General features: G+C 42.0%; 1 protein-coding gene across 1 annotated transcript in view; it reads right to left on the bottom strand.

The window, feature by feature from the left end:
- Positions 1-19,221, bottom strand: part of DNAH8 (dynein axonemal heavy chain 8) — a 317,387-nt gene extending 298,166 nt beyond the window's left edge. The window contains exons 1-5 of the mRNA XM_030796747.1: positions 18,953-19,221; positions 11,959-12,388; positions 11,687-11,821; positions 5,201-5,285; positions 626-777 (exon numbers count right to left, since the gene is read on the bottom strand). Of these exons, the coding sequence (XP_030652607.1) occupies positions 626-777; positions 5,201-5,285; positions 11,687-11,821; positions 11,959-12,354 (768 nt within the window). The 5' untranslated portion in view covers positions 12,355-12,388; positions 18,953-19,221. The remainder of the gene's footprint in view (positions 1-625; positions 778-5,200; positions 5,286-11,686; positions 11,822-11,958; positions 12,389-18,952) is intronic.
- Positions 19,222-19,521: the final 300 nt, after the last annotated feature.

Below are 19,521 nucleotides of genomic sequence, written 5' to 3'. Positions count from 1 at the left end.
ATATTTGTCGAGAGCCTACTGTATGTCAGGCAATATAATAAGAATTTATTTATATTATCATTTAGTGTCACTACAATCCTGCCAGGTGTGTATTATTATTCCCAATTTAAGAATGTAGAGACCTAAATCTCAGAAAGGATGAGCAACTTTCCAGAGGACACATTTAAGTGATTAGTCAGTGGTGAAGCTAAGAGGCAAATTTCGGTCTCTCTGGCTAAAATTCTTGCTTTTCCCATTCTATCATCCTGCCTTCCCAGAACTAGCTTAGCAATGTCCACGCTCTAGGACAACTCTTCCTTCTTCTTTTAAAACTATAAAAGAGTTAAAATATTGAGTGAAGAGGAAGTTAAATAAAGTAACTAATACTTTGCATCAACAAAATTAAATGTGTTATTTGCACACCATCAAGAAATGAAATTTTCATGAAATCAAAAGCAGTATCTAAGTATCAATATAACTAAGCTCTATTATAGTCAATTTCTCAGTTTTTTTAATATATGAACACATTTATTTTCTTGGAACTCAATTCAGTCCTATACTTAAAAAGGGAAAGCAAAGTGAAGCATAAGTGTGACTATGAAAATATATTCAATGTTTATGTATTTGGGGAAATTTTTAAACATACCTCTTGAATAGTTTTCACATTTATAGCAACATCATTACTGCAACGAACAAAAAATATGCACAGTCCTTTTAGTTTATCCGGGGCTGCATTGTCTATATACAATTTCATCATTTTTGCCCCTTTAGTTGCTCCAGGGATAGTTCGACCACATTCTGAAAACAAAAGTCAAGAACTTAGCATATAATCACATACCTAATCAAATGAGATAAGTTACTGTGGCTCTTACACTATTGTTTCCTGTTTTACTTTATTGTAAGAAGTTTCCAATACGGTCATAGAATAATTTTTTTGGGGGGGGTATCTACTAGAAGATGTCAATAATTGCATCTTTTTTTTTTTTTTTTTTGAGACAAGAGTCTTGCTCTGTTGCCCAGGCTGGAGTGCAGTAGTGCAATCTCAGCTCACTACAACCTCCACCTCCCTTCAAGCCATTCTCCTGCCTCAGCCTCCCAAGTAGCTGGGACTACATGTGTGTGCCACCACATCCAGCTAATTTTTGTATTTATTTTTTTCTTAGAGATGGGGTTTCACTGTTGGCCAGGCTGGTCTCAAACTCCTGACCTCAGGTGATCTGCCCACCTCGGCCTCCCAAAGTGCTGGGATTACAGGTGTGAGCCACCGTGCCTGGCCAATAATTGCATCTTTTTTTTTTTTTTTTTTTTTTTAGATAGCGTCTCGCTCTGTCTCCCAGGCTGCAGTGCTGTGGCACAATCTCAGTTCACTGCAACCTCCGCCTCCCGGGTTCAAGTGATTCTCGTGCCTCAGCCTCCCAAGCAGCTGGGATTATAGGCACGCGCCAGCATGCCTGGCTAATTTTTGTAGTTTTAGTAGAGACAGGGTTTTACCATGTTGGCCAGGCTAGTCTCAAATTCCTGACTTTAAGTGATCTGCCCGGCTCAGCCTCTCAGTGCTGGGATTACAGGCATGAGCCACCGTGCCCAGCTAATAATTGCATCTTAAATTGCAGCCTCCTCTGGGTACCTTTCCCTGAACTCTGTACTTCTGTTCCTTTTGGCCTGGCCTCAGGGCCTTATACAAGCTGTTCTCCTATCCCATCCCCAACCTTTTACCTACAAATTCCTACTCATCTTTCAGATCTCAGCTGAAATGCCACCATCTCAGGAAGCCTTCACTGACTCCCCCAAGAAGGTCCAGTTCCTGTACTAAATACACTCATTGTATCCACCTTCTATTAAATCCTTCCTTGAACTAATTTCAATGAAAATTAAACATTTAATTATCAATCTTTTTTAATTAGAAGAATTATTAAAAATATGAGAATTATGTTAGTTGGTCACAATATTAATTTGCAAAAATCAACAGCCTTCTATTTGCAGCAATAGCCAATTTAAAATGTAATAAAAGAAATAGAAAATCGGCCAGGTGCAGCGTCTCACACCTATAATCCCAGCACGTTGGGAGGCCAAGGCAGGAGGATTGCTTGAACGTAGGAGTTTGAGACCAACCTGGGCAACACAGTAAGACCTTGTCAATACAAATAATTTTAAAACATTAGCCAGCTGTAATGGCATGTACCTGTAGTCCCAACTACTCGGGAGGTTGAGGTGGGAGAATCACTTGAGCCTGGGAGGTCAAGAGTGCAATAAGCCATGATCATGCCACTGCACTCCAGTCTGGGCAACCTAGTGAGACCCCATCTCAAAAAAACAAAAAAGGAAAGAAAGAAATAGAAAATCCACATCACAAAGCCACAGAAATGTTTTGTCTGCCCGGTCTTTCTTTTTGAGGGGTTGGGAGATTCCTCCTGCCCTGTGATTCTGGAGGACACCAGTGCCAGGGCTCTGTAGAGGTGGGCATGTAAGAACTAGACTAATTAGACTCTGCAAGAATATAAACCTTGAATGAATACACATAAAGAAAAAAAGGGATTTGAGAGGTGGAAGTCTACTGATGAATCCTAAAGAAACTGCCCTGAAATCTGTGGAAATGCTCTATTCTTGTCCTTCCCGAGACCTGATTGTTCAACTAGTTCTAAATTTTGTTATCCACCTTCTGCCTCCCAAAACACTGTTTTCTGCTCATATAAGCCAGACCTATTTCTGTTGCTTGCAGCCAAAGAACCCTGATACATGGTATGTAGCAATATAAGAGCCCAAATGCCCATTCATCGAGGCTCCACAGGGATTTACTACCCTCCCCTTTTTCTTTGCTAAGAGAACCTGACTTTGTCCCATTGTGTACATCCCTAGAAAGAAAACCGCTCTCTCAGCCTCCCTGGCCCCCAGGATAGCCATGTGACACAGTTCTGGCTGATAAGACATAAGACAAGCTTAAGTTTTCCTGATGAAGAGGAGAGACGTGACCATCAATAGGGAATGTTTTCTACAAATCATAATGCAGCTGTAGGATGGAATGTTACACTATAACGAATTTTTTGAATGAGGTAAATCTTTATGTAATGACATAGAACAATGTATAGGCTACCCTGTCAAATGCAAACACCAAGTCAAGAAGAAAATGTATTATATAACCACATTTTTAACTGATAATAAGCATTTACATGTTAACACATGCATATAAGAAAGAAACGTAGGCTGGGTGTGGTGGCTCACGCCTATAATCTCAGCACTTTGGGAGGCCGAGGCAGGTGGATCACCTGAGGCCAGGAGTTCAAGACCAGCCTGGCCAGCATGGCGAAACCCCCTCTCTACTAAAAATACAAAACATTAGCTGGGCACAGTGGTGTGCGCCTGTAATCCCAGCTACTCAGGAGGCTGAAGCAGGAAAATCACTTGAACCCGGGAGGCAGAGGCTGCAGTAAGCCAAGATCGCACCATTGCACTCTAGCCTGGGTGACAGAGTGAGACTCTGCTTCAACAACAACAACAAAGAAATGTCGATGAATATTTACCAAACTGATAAACGTACTTTTGTAAGTAGCAAAAATAATGATTAAAAATATGTGTACCCTTTGCTCTGGCAATTTCCCTTCTGAGAATTTCTTCTAAAATTTATTCCTAATCCACATAGATTTGTACTCAGTAATATTCACTGAGGCATTGTTTCAGGGAGCAAAAAGTTGTAAACAAGCTAAATTCTACTGAGAGATCAGTTTGGAAAATTACAGTTATGTCAGCCTAATGAACTAAAATGCAAATGTTAACATTTTAATTGGATAAATGTATTTATTGGCATAAAGAAGACAATATTATCAAAATTAAATAGCCACTATAGAATAATATGTAGAATTGGATCCCATTTTTGTAAAATATGTATATAAACCAGCTATAGAGAAATATTCATTAAGGAGTTAACAGTGCTTTCTCCAACTGAGTGGGACTGTATTTTGCTTCTAATTATAGATATTTTATCTTTCTATAATTTTCAGCTATTGTTTTAATTTTTAACAAGTTATAAAAATATAGACCACACAATAATCCTCCTCCAATAAGAACCGTTAGAGACAGAAAATCCACAAAGCCGACCTAGTCACTAATTGCAGGTTTACATATTTTGTCGAAGAAACAAGACTTACATATTAAACAATTAGAGGAAGGCAGAAGAACACAATCAAGTACTATATTTACATGGATACTGTAAATGAGACAGAGGTCTGGAGAATAGTGATGGCTGTGGGTTGGAACACCCTGGGAAGGGCTCTGCTGGATGTGTTCTGAAGGAGCCGGGTAGGGTATGCTGAGTGGAGAGAAGAACGGCAATCTGAAAAAGCCAGGTGAGCAGAGAAAAGGAAAAGAAATAACTCTAGTATGCAGAAAACAGTGAAGAGGGGCTTAAAGGGAGCAGCAAATTCACATCTGGAAGAGTAGGAGATCAGACTAGACAAGTACTGTGTGTCCAGATGACACTGGGCCTTGAATAAATGAGATGTGGACCCAATCCAATAAATAGCAGAACAATAAAAGATATACTTGGCAGGAATAAGCAGTACGAATTTCAGAGGCAGAATCTGATTACACAGATACTGGTTTTCAATCTGGAACACCAGGGAAGGCCTAGCCTAAGGCAGCAGAGGAACCAAGTGAGAAAGAAGCAACAGGACGGATGTGTTGAAGGTAAATCCACAGGACTGTGATGATGAGTAGTCTCAGACAAAAAGGGTAACCCACATATCTAGTTATTAAAACAAAGTTTTAACAAGCTGGTACCATGTTAATTAGTTCAGGCATAATATGCACAGTAGGGAAAACCAGCTATTCCAAGTGACAGCTGCAGCAGGCACAAGATGCTGAGACAGGACCGCAGGGGGCAGCTGCGGGGCTCTGGGGTGGTTTCACCACCACTCCTAATCATCTGGACAAAATGGCTCCACCTGTTTCGGGGAAAATGCAATTAAATGCTAATGAAAATGTGTATTCCCAGCAGAGGCCAATGATTTCTACAAGGATGTTTTCTCCTGAAGACATTATAGCAAGGCCTGAAATATGTATTTGGGCTGAGAATGTATTGTTCTTAAGACACTATATTTCTTATACATAAACTTCTGGTAACATTTTTTTTATAAATAAAGGATTATCTATGTATAAGAGAAAAAATATGCTGCACTCTAATGTGCATGATCTAATTACTGGCACATTGCCCTCATAAAATTCTTACCAATACCAGGTACATCTCCTTCTTGGTACAAAAATTTCAGCGTCTTACAACCATCTTTCACAAAAAAATTAGTAAATGCTTCCAGCTGTTAAATAAAAGAGAAAATGATAATCAATCAAACGACTAAGGAAAAATTCTTAGTATTTTGCAGATGAAGAAAATGAAGCTCAAAGAGTTTATTCAAAGGTACATAAAGGCAAGCTTAGAACCCAAACTAATTTAACTCCAAAATTACTGTGCAATATAATATAGGTTGAATTATATTTCTGAACCTACCTTAATGACCTACATATATAGTTTTGGGCAGCCACTTACCTGCCCCTGCCCCACAGAATCATATAGGGGTAAATAGGTGAATCCAACTTGAGGTAAATATTTTAATTAATAAAAGAAGTATTATTAAGATAAACTATTCTTAAAAGCTCACTTGGGGAACAGAAAACTTGCTTATTGACTAACTGTGCTGTTGACCAATTATTTGAGCAATTATGTTTTTAGCTATTGTAATTTGACCCATATTGTAGCAAAACTAAAGTAAAAACAAATTATTATACTGAGATTCTTCCATATTTATGAGCATGAAGTTTTTATTCAATTACTTAGGAGTCAGTGTAATATCTTAGTAAATAGAAAACTAAATAGATAACATAAACAAAAGCCCTGAAATATCCTATGGGAAATACAAAGTCATATACCCATTCACCTAATCCCACTGATTCCCATTCAGAAGCCTTTCTCTTGGGTAGTGAGAGCTTGTTTGTTTGTTTGTTTGTTTTGAGACAGAGTTTTGCTCTGTCACCCAGACTGGAGTGCAGTAGCGTGATCTCGGCTCACTGCAATCTCTACCTCCCAGGTTCAAGAGATTCTCCAGCAACGGTCTCCCGAGTAGCTGGGATTACAGGCTTCTGCCACCACACCCAGCTAATTTTTGTATTTTTAGTAAAGATGGGGTTTCGCCATGTTGGCCAGGCTGGTCTTAAACTCCTGACCTCAAGTGATGCTCCTGCCTTGGCCTCCCAAAATGCCGGGATTACAGGTGTGAGCCACCGCACCTGGCTATGAGTATCTCTTAATTTACTGACTGCCTAGGGGAAGTATCCCAAGTGTAGCAAAGCCACTCCTCCTAGGACAGTGTTCTCAAACGTTAGTGTGCATCAGAGAATCACACAGAGGGCTTTTTAAAAACACAAAACGATTTGCATTCCTATCAAGTTCTAGGTGATGTTGATGCAACTGGTCCTGGTACCACATTTGAGAACCACCACCCTGGGAGATAAAGCAGAGCCACCGAGATGTGCGTTAACTCTAGCCCTTAGTTCTCTACTCTTCCACCTCCCGTATATACTTGGGTCTAACATAACTACCACCTAAAAGGGACAAAAGCTGTCCACATAGTTCTTGCACAGCTCCATTCATACTTTCTTCCTGACCCTTTAGCTTTGAAAGCTTACAGATTCTCAAAAGTAGTGCACATGACTGGGAAAAAAAGATATCAAAATATCAAATGCAATGAATCCTTGCATTTTAGATACATTGTACTCATGAGACTAGCAAAGTAAATGTGAGATCATGGGCCAAAATCATGACTGTGAATTAAAAATTCACTTATATTACATAACATTTTACCAACAGTTCATCTGAGTATCACCTAGGTAAAGTGGCATTTTTATACCCTTCTTGCAGAAGAGAAAATTAAGGTAAAAAGACTTTAAGTAGGCCAGGCTCGGTGGCTCACCCCTGTAATCCCAGCACTTCGAGGGGCCCAAGTGGGCAGATTGCTTGAGCCCAAGAGTTCAAGACCAGCCTGAGAAACATGGCGAAATTTCCTCTCTGTAAAAATACCAAAAAAATTAGCTGGGCATGGAGGTATGTGCCAATGGTCCCAGCTACTTGGGAGGCTAAAGTCAGAGGATGGCCTGAGTCTGGGAGGTTGAGGCTGCAGTGAGCTGTAATCACACCACTTCACTCTAGCCTGGGCAACACAGCGACAGTCTGTCTCAAAAGAAAAAAAAAAAATTAAGTGAAGGACCCAAAACACGCACAGCACAGAACCTGGGATTGGACCTCGCCTTGGGTGTCCAAATCTGTGCTCCTTCCACGTACCACAACCCTGCCACCCAGTCACTGGAAAACATTGCCGGTAAGCCAGAAAAGAGACTATCTTGAGCAGTGCTGAATGAAGGGGGCAGGAAAATGGGAAGGGGTACAAGTGCCAATGTTGCAGAAACATCTGCATTGGTCAAGGTCCTAGCAAGAAAAGGAGTCACACCCAAAGGGGTGTTTGAAAAAACTTTATAAATAAAAAGGCTATTTTATTTATACAATAAAAGACTATTTCTAGAGGCCAGAGGAGGATTAAGAGAAGCTGTGGCACTAGCAGCAACAATGGGACTAGCAACAAAGGAAAACCGAGATCCCCCAAGGCCTAAAGAGTTGAGAGCTACAGGAAATAGAATGACTAGGGCCAGGTTGAGAACTGGAGATGCAGGCTGCTCAGGGAGCTGTAACTATGGGAGCAGAGAACCACAGTTAGGAACAGGGCCAAGTGGGGAGCTTCTCTCCCCTTCTGCCCTCCCATTTCCTGCTGTGCCTCCCAGTGGCTGAACCAAGTGTAAACCAGAGAGCAAGGGAGCCCAGGTGATAGATTCCATAGAGCTCAGCTTTCTATGCCACAGAGCAAGGCAGAGACAAAGGGAGAATGGATCCAGAGGCAAACAAAGTAACCATCATACCCTCTGTTGTCCACTTTTTTGTGGTGCCTTTACTGACCTGCTTTCATCCTGGATTGCATGCCAGGCTTCACATTAAAAGAATACTTTTCCAGGCCCAGCACGGTGGCCCACACCTGTAATCCCAGCCCTTTGGGAGGTCAAGGCTGGTGCATCACTTGAGGTCAGGAGTTCAAGACCAGCCTGGCCAAGATGGTGAAACCCCGTCTCTACTAAAAATACAAAAATTAGCCGGGCATGGTAGCACGCACCCATAGTCCCAGCTACTCAGGAGGCTGAGGCAGGAGAATCGCTTGAGCCTGGGAGGTGGAGGTTACAGTGAGCTGAGATCGCACCATTGCATTCCAGGCTGGGTAACAGAGGGAGACTCCGCCTCAAAAAAAAAAAAAAAAAAACTAAACTAAAGAATACTTTTCCATATACCCCCAATTTCCTAAACCGCACCACATCAAATCATGCCACCCCTTGTTCCTTGTTCCATCTCCTTACTCACCTGGTCACCAACCTTGATCCAACCTATCATATGCCCTTGCCTTTTCCCCTCAACCAAATAAGCATTCTAATCTTTCAGATTTTGACACTGGTTTCCCTACTGGGTACACAATTTTCCCTCCACCATGGCTTTGCACACTCACAAGCAACTCTTAAGGAAATACCTTTTGCGGCTTGATTCTTCCTTAATGCCTACATTTCCCATTCCTTGCAGCCTAAGCAGTGTCTGCCCTGGACCATAATGGCCTTAAAGGTAGAATCTAACCACATGGACCCAAAGTCTGAGACATACCCCAGGAATAGCAAATAGAAGGGTTTGTAGGCACATAGCACTTCTACTTCCTGACTAGCATGCTAGCCAGTAAGAATTCCTCCAAACAGAGAATCCCAACCCAGAAATCCAGATGGCAAATACTTAAAGTTGGACTACCAGTTCTGCAGGTACCCACCTCCCCGCCCCCACCTTAGTTCTAGCAGTTACCCTTTCATGAAGGCAGTGATCAGGCCGCAATGCCTATGCCTATACACCTTGCAGAAGGTATAGGGATTCCAGTTGTGGTGTTATCCAAATCTGTGGCCCTGAAATTTTCAGGTGAAACAAAATTGATCACTCATCTGGCTTCCTCCCTAACCAAATGCAGGACTAATCCTCGGGACAGACCTAAAGCCTAGGCCTATTAAGAAATGACTTTTTAGAAATTGGCCCTCCATTCCTCTCATTGTCACCATCTCAGGGATGCATATAAGGTTGCTTTGCACCAATTGATTAGAGAGGCTAGAAAGACATGTAGCCAAAGTCACCACAGAAACTAAAATAGTCATTGGGGAAAGGAGACCATTAAAACAAACAAACCCAACTAGTGAATGGCAAAGAAAATCCTCTTACTATTTGGTTGGCATTGTCCACAGTCAGGACCAGCTACAGAATTTGATGAACCCAGTGCAAAATGAAAACGTGAGACATTTACCAAAAAATTATCAAGAACTTCAAAATGGTGACAAAAGATCATCAAACCAAGCACAGTGACATTCTAAGCACAGGGGCCTCTGTAACTACACAGCCCATATATCCATGAAGCCAGCCTTGACCACAGCAGTAAATTCCAGCGGGGAACTTTGGTGACCTGGGAAACCACAACCTACTTCCGGTTGCTTGCTGTGACACCTCTTGTTTTATGTACACATCTCCATGCATTCTCTATACTTTGTCATTATAATAGCTTAGAGCTATTGATGTCTTTGCATCAATCACATCTCCATCTCACTGTTACAGCTACACAACAGGACCAAGAAACTGAGCAATCCCATTCATACTGTCAGAGAACTGCCAGGACCACATTCTTATAAGGATACTGGACAACATGAAGCGCAGACAATTTTGCAGAATTTAGCAATGCACTGTATCAAGCAAGGGAGTAGCTCTTTATTATTATTATTATTATTATTATTATTATTATTATTATATGAGTTGGAGTCTCACTCTATCGCCCAGGATGGGGTGTAGTGGTGCAGTCTCGGCTCACTGCAACCTCTGCCTCCCGGGTTCAAGCGATCCTCCTGCCTTAGCCTCCCGAATAGCTGGGACTACAGGCACATGCCACCACACCCAGCCAATTTTTGTATTCTTAGTAGAGACAGGGTTTCACAATTTTGGTTAGGCTGGTCTTGAACTTCCGACCTCAGGTGATCTGCCCGCCTCGGCTTCCCAAAGTGCTTGGATTACAGGTGTGAGCTGCTGCACCTGGCCGGGAGTAGCTCTTCTAGGCACTGTTCCATAGAACCCTGGCTCCTAGAGCAAGCTAAAGAGTTCTGCCCACATTTGATGACCCCTATAAAAGCAGGGGATATGGCCCCCATGGTGACAACCTCACCACAACCTCACCTCACCCCAACTCTCTCACCAGTGCATTCAGTGAGACAACCAGCTCACCAGCAGTCTGCACCTGCTCACTGGTCTTTCTGGCATACCAGCCCAGTCCACTCCTAGGGTTGAGAAAAAGCCCAAGAAGCTAGTGGTAGTTTTATTGAAAATTATCTTAGAACCAGAGCTATCGTGAGGGAAGCTATGACACAAGTGTATCATACATTGCTATAATTAGAGTGGCCACATCAATTTATCATCCAAAACTTTTAGTAGTGTCAGGAGGTACTGTTAATCATGCCAGGAAAATAGGTGTAATCCAGAACTGTCCCTGGCTCACTGAGACATATGGTAACCTGACCTGCAATCACACCACTATTTCTACTACCGTATACTCATACAATAGTCACTGTTCCCTGACTTATTGATGCAGTTTTTCTCTACAAGTGATTTGCATGTGTAGTTCATATAACCTGTACTTGTAAAATATTACCTACCGTCATTCAACTATGCCTCTAACTTCTGACATCATTCTGAGTTAGAAGTTTAGCCAAAATTCTAGTTGCTAACTCTTCTCTTCTTCCTCCACAACAGTAAACCTGATTAGAAATACCATTCAACTGGGCCAGGTACGATGGCTCATGCCTGTAATCCCAGCACTTTTGGAGGCCAAGGTGGGCAGATCATGAGGTCAAGAGATCAAGACCATCCTGGCCAACATGGTGAAACCCCATCTCTACTAAAAATACAAAAAAATTAGCCTGGCGTGGTGGTGCGCGCCTGAAATCCCAGCTACTCGGGAGCCTGAGGAAGGAGAATCCGGAAGGCAAGGTTAAATAGTGAGCCAAGATAGCACCACTGCACTCCAGCCTGGTGACAGAGCGAGACTCTGTCTCAAAAAATACATAAATAAATAAATAAATAAAATAAAATATAATTTAAAAAGAAATACCATTCAACTGGCTATAATTATATAAACTAAACCTTCCCCTCTAGTCAGTAAAATTCCAACTTTTGTCTTTTTCTTTTTTCTTTCTTTTTTGTTTTTCAGACAGCATCTCACTCTGTCAGCCAGGCTAGAGTACTCACCGCATCCTCCACCTCCCAGGCTCAAGAAATCCTCCCACCGCAGCCTCCTGAGTAGCTGGGACCACAGGTAAGGACCACCATGCCCAGCTAATTTTTGTATTTTTTGCGGAGACAGGAGTTTTGCTATGTTGCCCAGGCTAGTCTCAAACTCCTGGCCTCAAGCAATCCTCAAACCTCAGCCTCCCAAAGTGCTGGGATTACAAGTATGAGCCACTGTGCCCTGCCCCAACTTTGTCTTTCTAAATGATTTTTGTTGTTGTTTATGTTAATCACTTACTCAAAGAGCAATTAAAATATAATAAGACTTAAACTTACAGATGGGCAATCCAAAATTAATTCTTCAACAGTTACCATGTCCAGGCCCAGATTTTCTGCTAGAATCTCAAATATATATTTGTACGAAGGGTCAATTTTCAGTCTTCGGCTTTCCCTTGCCTCTCTAAATCTTGCCTAAGGAATGAAAACCAAGTGTAAAAACTGTAATTCTGAAGAAAAAATATTAAACTATTTCATACTTTGTAAAGTAAAAGTATTTCGTATTTGATAAGGAAAAGTGGTACGCATGAAAAATCGTGTTAGAAGCAAACCTGTCTCTCTTTTAACGTTTCCTGTAGACTGGGAAGGCCACTCATACTCCGGTGGTATCTGGAGGACCGCTGGGAAGACGGCAAGGACAGCACTTCCGAAATCACTGACGGCACCGGTCGCGGTGCAAGCCTCGGTCGAACTCTATTCAGATCCGCTTCATGATCATCTGGAAGAACTATCCCTTCTTCAGAAGGAATGAGATCCCGATAATCCACCACAGAAGAAACAGCACCTTCTGCGGAAAGAGAGAAATCATCTGCTTCTGCTGGAGCCTCCGCTGTTGGAGGGCGCGCGGCCTCTTCCTCTTCTGAACGGGGAGGGGCAGCCTCTTCCGTAGAGGGAGGAGCCTCTGCCCCCTCAGAAAGGGCGCCATCTTCTTCAGCATCCTTCTCCATCCTCCGTGGTGCGGAATGCTTTGTACTTCAAAACCTAGAATTATAACATAGGTTCGTTTAAAACTACAGTAAATTGAGTGTTGTACGTTTTTATTCCTCCCCTTTTAGCTAGACAAGTAGCAAAATCATAAAGTTCTCCCTTGCCATATTATCTAAGGAAGCTTAGTTTATGGGGCTGGAGAGGTGATATTTTTAGTGAGGACAGCACACACACACACACAAACACACACACAAACACACACACACACACACCTGGGAGCTTTTTCTTATTTTTTTTTTTTTTTTGAGACGGAGTCTCGCTCTGTCGCCCAGGCTGGAGTGCAGTGGCGCGATCTCGGCTCACTGCAAGCTCCGCCTCCCGGGTTCACGCCATTCTCCTGCCTCAGCCTCTCTGAGTAGCTGGGACTACAGGCGCCCGCCACCGCGCCCTTCTGTATTTTTAGTAGAGACGGGGTTTCACCGTGTTAGCCAGGATAGTCTCGATCTGCTGACCACGTGATCCGCCCGCCTCGGCCTCCCAAAGTTCTGGGATTACAGGCTTGAGCCACCGCTCCCGGCCAACCTGGGAGCTTTTTCAAACTTTAAGTGCTCCTCCTGATTATGTTATGGCTCTAGGGGACTGTCCCTCCACACACATCCCATCCCTGCCATAGTAACCCCGGCAATTCATTGGAGGGCACCTGTCCTCAGGTGCCTTAGGGCCAAAAAAAAGATGAGAGCCACTGAATTAGAGGACAGACTGTAGATCACTGCCGAGGTACTCACTGTGCAAGAGACCACGCAAAGAACTTCGTGAACCCTAAATGTTCCTTGCTTCAAGGAACTCTGTGATGCAATACAGTTCATCAATCAGACATTCTACTGTCTGCCATCTCATCTACCATAAAAGCATAAAACATCCTCTTAGCAGCCAAAATAAATAACCCCAAGTACAAACAGAAAGTTCGCACTGAAAAGTGATTGTGACTATTTATTGAGGTAATGGTACAATAGAAAGCATAAATCTAGCCTACCTAATCAGAAAAGCTCTAATAATAAAGAAGTGTACAAGTTATGAGCACATAACCATGGAAATTAGGGGACGCCAGTGGAAGAGGAGACGTCAGTCACAGACAAAAATCATACTGTAGGACAGTAATGATGCCTCCAACCAAATAAATATGTTTTCAGGGTGTGGTTAAAATCCAGAAACCAGAATAATAGTAAATACTTGGAGAACAAAAGGATTCATTCCCAAACACATAAGAAGACAGAAAAAGAGGTTTCTAGTGAGAAATTCTGAGGACACAGATGCAGACCTGGCCTCAGTAAGATGGAGCTTCTTAAGATGGGTCACCAGCAGACACTACACAGAGCCAGACTGTCACCTATGCCCCACAACTGCCCTCTCTCCAAGTTTTCCAGAGAACTCATAAACAGCTATAATTGTTTGTTTGATACACTTAGTTGGCATACTCAAGGACAAACTGACCTATCTTTTAGCTGCCAGTTAACCAGTTTACCCACCCACTGCCCCTAGAATGTGTCAACATGAACCATTGTTCCCAAACTATCAGCAGGGTTTTTTTTTTTTTTTTACCTTCCCTCTCCCCACCCCCTTCTCTCTCTCTCTCTCCTCTCTGTCTCTCTCTTTCTCTTTTGTGACAGGGCCTCATGTTGCCACCTGAGCTAGGGTGCAGTGGCATGATCATAGCTCACTGCAGCTTTGACCTCCCAGGCTTGTGACCCTCCCACCTCAGCCTCCCAAGTAGCTAAGACTACAGGTGCATGCCACCAGCCTGGCTAATTTATTTATTTATTTATTATTTTTATTTTTCGTAGAGACAAGGTCTCATTATGTTGCTGAGACTGGCCTCATGGTACTGCCAAACAGTACCAGTACTCAAGCTCCTGGACTCAAGTGATCTTCCCACCTCAGCCTTCTGAGTTGCTGGGACAACAGGAATGCACCACCATACATGGCTACTGTTTTTATTTTTTATTTTTAGAGACAGGGTTTCACTCTGTTGCTCAGGCTGGTCACAAACTCAATAATTCTTAAATTTGGTCTTTCGAGGTAATTTTCTATAAGTTTGTTCATCTTCATTCTTTTTCCTTTTGTCTCCTCTGCACATTTTCAAACAACCTGTCTGAGTTCAGTGATTCTTTCTTTGCTTGATCTGCTGTTGAGAACCTCTAATAAGGTTTTTAGCTCAGCAAATGTATTTCTTTTTGTTTGTTTGTTTGTTTTGAGACGGAGTCTCGCTCTGTCGCCCAGGCTGGAGTGCAGTGGCGTGATCTCGGCTCACTGCAAGCTCCGCCTCCCGGGTTCACGCCATTCTCCTGCCTCAGCCTCTCCGAGTAGCTGGGACTACAGGCGCCCGCCACCACGCCCGGCTAATTTTTTGTATTTTTAGTAGAGACGGGGTTTCACCGTGGTCTCGATCTCCTGACCTCGTGATCCGCCCGCCTCGGCCTCTCAAAGTGCTGGGATTACAAGCGTGAGCCACCGCGCCCGGCCAGCAGATGTATTTCTTAATTCCAAAATTTCTGGATTTTTTATCTCAATCTCTTTGTTAACCTTCGCTGATAAATTTCTGAATCGTTTTTCTGTGTTATCTTGGAGATCACTGAGTTTCCTCAGTGCTGTTTTGAATTCTTGGTGAGAGGGTTCACATATTGCCTTCTTATTAGGGTTAGTCACTGGTTTCTTGCTTTGTCCTTTTGAAGAGGTCATGATCCTCTGTTTGCTATTGTTTCTTGTGAATGTATGTGTATGTCTTTGTGTTGAAGGATTAATTATTTACTCCAGTCTTCTCTGTCTGGCTGGTTTCGGTTTTTATTGGATATGTCTGCTTAGAGAGACCTTACAATTTGCCTGTAGATTTTCTTTTTTCACTAGGTCACTGACTCATTTCCAGCACTAGATGTCAGCTTAAGCCTGGGTTTGCCTCGGTTCTAGTAAACAATCAGATTGCTGCCCATCCAAAACGGGGGAAGTCCTAAAAGGATTATCCCAGCAGTGTGGGAATGCTGGCTAGGGATTCATGCTTAAGGGAACTGTGGGATGAGCTTCCTACAGCATGGTACTGCCAAACAGCAACTCTGATTTGGTGTCTTCTTTAGCCAAGTTACAGAGCAGAGTTTCCAGGACTGGGGATGGTAGTCCCATCTCCCTCCTTCGTCTCTGGCTGTCCTCAGGGATATTTCTCCCTTTAGCACTGCTGAGACTTCCTGTGGTTTGAGGCAAGAACAGGTCTCCTGCCATGGGACCCAAGATGGTAGGAAAGTCGGTGGTCCACTTCAATCTCACTTTTCCCATCAGAGAAACCATGAGACTGGGAGAAATTTGCCTGGTGCCAGGCAGACTGAGGTAAGGAGTGTCATGCTATGGAAGTCCGATTCTTTTACCATCTGCTTAGAGGTTTTTTCACTTCTCTGTGGTACTGGGAATGATCTCATCCTTATATCTGAGTTTTGGGATATTGCTGGTGATAATCTTAACATTGTGGATTTGTTTCCATTTTCTGGTGGTAAGGGAGAAGAAGCAGCCAGCTTGCTTCTATGCCACCATTTTGAAACACAATATCAGGGTACATTTTTGAGCTTGGTAGGGTTTTAGGGCTGCAGCTTAATGGTTAGCCCATTCGCAGTAAAAATCTTTGGTGGCAAGTCTAATGCTGGGCAGAATAGGCATCCATCTGTGAAACAGCAGCCCAGGCATTCCTCTGACGCTAGAGGGAATGGGCTGTAATGATCAGCTGCATTAGCTACACCCCCTCCAGGTCTCTGGAGAAGCCCTGCCTCTTGTCTTAAGAATACAACTTCACAGTGGATTGGATGAAGAAATATATACCATGGAATACTATGCCGCCATAAAAAAACACGTCCTCTGAAGCAACATGTATGCAGCTAGAGGCCATTATCCTAAGTGAACTAACACAGAAACAGAAAACCAAATACCTCATGTTCACACTTATAAGTAGGGACTAAACACTGGGTATACATGGACATAAAGATGGAAACAAGAGACACTGGGGGTACAAGAGGGGAAAGGGAAGGATGGGGGTTAGGGCTGAAAAACTACCTGCTGGGTACTATGCTCACTATCTGGGTGACAGGTTTAATCATACTCCAAACCTCAGCATCATGCAATAAACCTTTGTAAGAAATCTTCACATGTACCCCCTGAATCCAAAATAAAAGTTGGAAAAAAAAGACTACTTCAAGCCACAAGTGCTCAGCAACCAGAGCTAATGTAGCACCCTCTAGATGTCTTGCCTGAAATCCAGCCAAGACAAGAATTCCTGAAGAATTCAGTCTCATTTAGGAGATAAAGTAACCTATATGAATCAATCAAGAATGCTAAATTGTGACGTTCTGCTGAAAAAGGGATTTAAAGAAGGAAGAGAGAAATGTGGACAAAATAGACAAAGAGGATTTCATGGAGGATTTGAACATTGGTTGGCCTTAAACGATGAGTAGGAGTCAATAAGAAGCAGAGGGAAGAAATTTAAACGGAGAAGTAAAGAGGTAAACTATAAAAAGCTATGAACAGGTCAAAGCAGGGAAAATTTAGTTGGGAAAAAAAGTTTAGAATTACATCATATCATATTCATTCTTCCAAAAGACCACAAACAGCAACGATTCAGAATCTGTTAAGATAATAAATGGTTTTTATACAAGCAGACTTTTGTGACTGTGAACACTGACATAACAGACTTTGTTTCTGCAAATACGAGTGTCTGTGAACACTGAAAATTGATAATCAGGGATTAATCCCTATTGTGACTCAGAAAAAAATAAATTATAAATAATTTGTTATAGTTTAAATTTTGTTAAAATAGATCATATATCTAAGATTCCCAAAATAAATGTATAAATACATGACCACTGCCATTTTGGAGGGATTTTGCTTAAGGAAATTGTAGAATTTTCCCTCTAATGAAATACTGTAATTTGAGATGCATTTTCTACATGGTTTTTGAGTGTCAAATATTACTTGGCAGGTAACAAATTCTAAATACTGAAAGATCAACTTATAACTTCCAAAGAGTGATGCAATTATTTAATTTTAGGTTAGAAAATGTATGCAACTACTTTATATAGAGGAATTCCTAAAAACTGTAGGAAAAATGAAAAATCTTACCAACTATACATAGATAGATATACAATACACACACACACACACACACACACACAAGGTTGGTGGTTCACTGCAACATGTTTGTAATAGCAAAAACAAGCAAGAAAATACACAGACACACACACACACACCTTGGAAACAACCAAGATATCCCTTAATGAAGGGCCCACTAATTGTTCTGTACTACCCTTGTTCAATAAAATTTTAATGCATCATTAGCCATACAAAGAATGAGGTAGGGCTATATATGCAGATATGTAAAACTCTCCAAGACATATTGTTACATAAAAAGCAAGATACATTGCATAATAACACCACTCGTATAAATTGTTTTAAGTGTGTATATGTGTATATATGATTTCATCAATTCTAAGATGCATACTTTAAGAAGGTTTAATATGCAGCATTTTTTTGTTTCTCAGCATTTTTTTCTTTATGCAGTTAGATAAAATACCTAATTTGTGTGTATAGAATCGCAAAAAAATTGTAATCAGTAATAGTTTAGATTTGATAAAGTACATTATAAGCTTTCTAGGGAGAATACACAATAAATTATTAATAAGAATAACTCTGCATGAAAGAGATTGAAGAAGGGAAGTAGAAGAAGAATTTTTACTTTCCAATTTCCTAACTGTCTGTATGGTTCTTTTCTAAAAAATAAAAAAATCACGTGTACATTTTAGTTGTATTATATCTGTGCATATCATATACAGTAACATACAAACTCTTGAGCTTGAGCTTGAGCTCAAGAGTTTGAGACTAGCCTGGGCAACATAGAGAAACCCAGTCTTGACAACTAATGCAAAAAATTAGCCAGGCGTGGTGGCGTGCACCTGTAGTCCCAGCTACTTGGAGGGCTGAGGAGGGAGGATAGCTTGAGCCCAGGAGGTCAAGGCTGCAGTGAGCCAAGATGGCGCCACTGCACTCCAGTCTGGGTGACAGAGTGAGAGCCTATCTTAAAAAAAAAAAAATTAGGATCTAAAATTCGCTGCGAATCTACCTACCCCCAAGCATTCACATTCTGCTGACCCAAAGAACACAGAGTGAATGTGGCATCAACACTTGTTCACTTTCTCTGGGTCCTTCTCTCCTTCACAGACAACTTGCTCTGTTGTGCAGGCTGGAGTACAGTCATGAGAGCACAGCTCATTGCAGTCCTCACCTCCTGGGCTCAAACGATCCTCCTACTTCAGCCTCCCAAGTAGCTAGGACTAAAGGCGTACACAATCACACTTAGCTGTTCTTTTTTGGTTTGGGTTTTGGTTTTTCTGTACAGATGGGATCTCACTATGCTGCCCAGGCTGGATGCAATCATTTTCAATTCCCACCATCCCTTCTTAAGTTCAATTTTAAGGATTCAGTGAACTTCCGCAAAGTCAACCAGAAATGCATCCTGCTTATTTTCAGGAGCATTTCCAGGTGTTGAACTCCTCCACTCCTAGGAATACTACAGTAAGTGGGCAAGTTGCATACCTGTGTGCTGGGTACAGCCAATTCAACCACACCCTTTTCTCTTGCACCCATTTCTGTAACCCTATCCCAAATGCATTAGTTCATTCAGCAATATTGAGCGTCTTCTGCATGTCTGGCCACTGTGGCTACATAAAAGACTAAGGACTTCTCCAAAGCAAAATGCACAATCAAATTGGTGTGACAGACTATTGAATACAACACAAGATGGTCAATGTCAATGACAGGTGAATTATCGAAGGGCTAAGGGAGCTTAGCAGGCAGCAAAACTTCTGGAAAAAAAAAAAAAGAAAACTTGATGGAGAAGGTACCACCCGAGTCAGGTCTAAAGGAGAGTTGTCAGGAGAAGATGGGAGAGAGAAACATTATAGGCAGAAGGTGGGAACAGTGGCGTACAAAAGCAGAGAAGCAAAAACAGGCACAACTATCTTGGGGAAAAGTGGTAAATTCAGCGATGAGACTTTTGGGCTAGAGGGGAATGAGAAGGGTAGAGGAACTGGAAATAAGCCTGGAGAGAGAGGCATTCTTTTTGTTTTATTTTTGAATTTTTAAAAATATATAGGTATATGGCC

Source organism: Nomascus leucogenys, chromosome 17, assembly GCF_006542625.1.
Source record: "Nomascus leucogenys isolate Asia chromosome 17, Asia_NLE_v1, whole genome shotgun sequence".
Taxonomy (NCBI): domain Eukaryota; kingdom Metazoa; phylum Chordata; class Mammalia; order Primates; family Hylobatidae; genus Nomascus; species Nomascus leucogenys.
The sequence above is the reverse complement of the archived record's forward strand: the minus strand, read 5'-3'. Positions and strand labels throughout refer to the sequence as shown.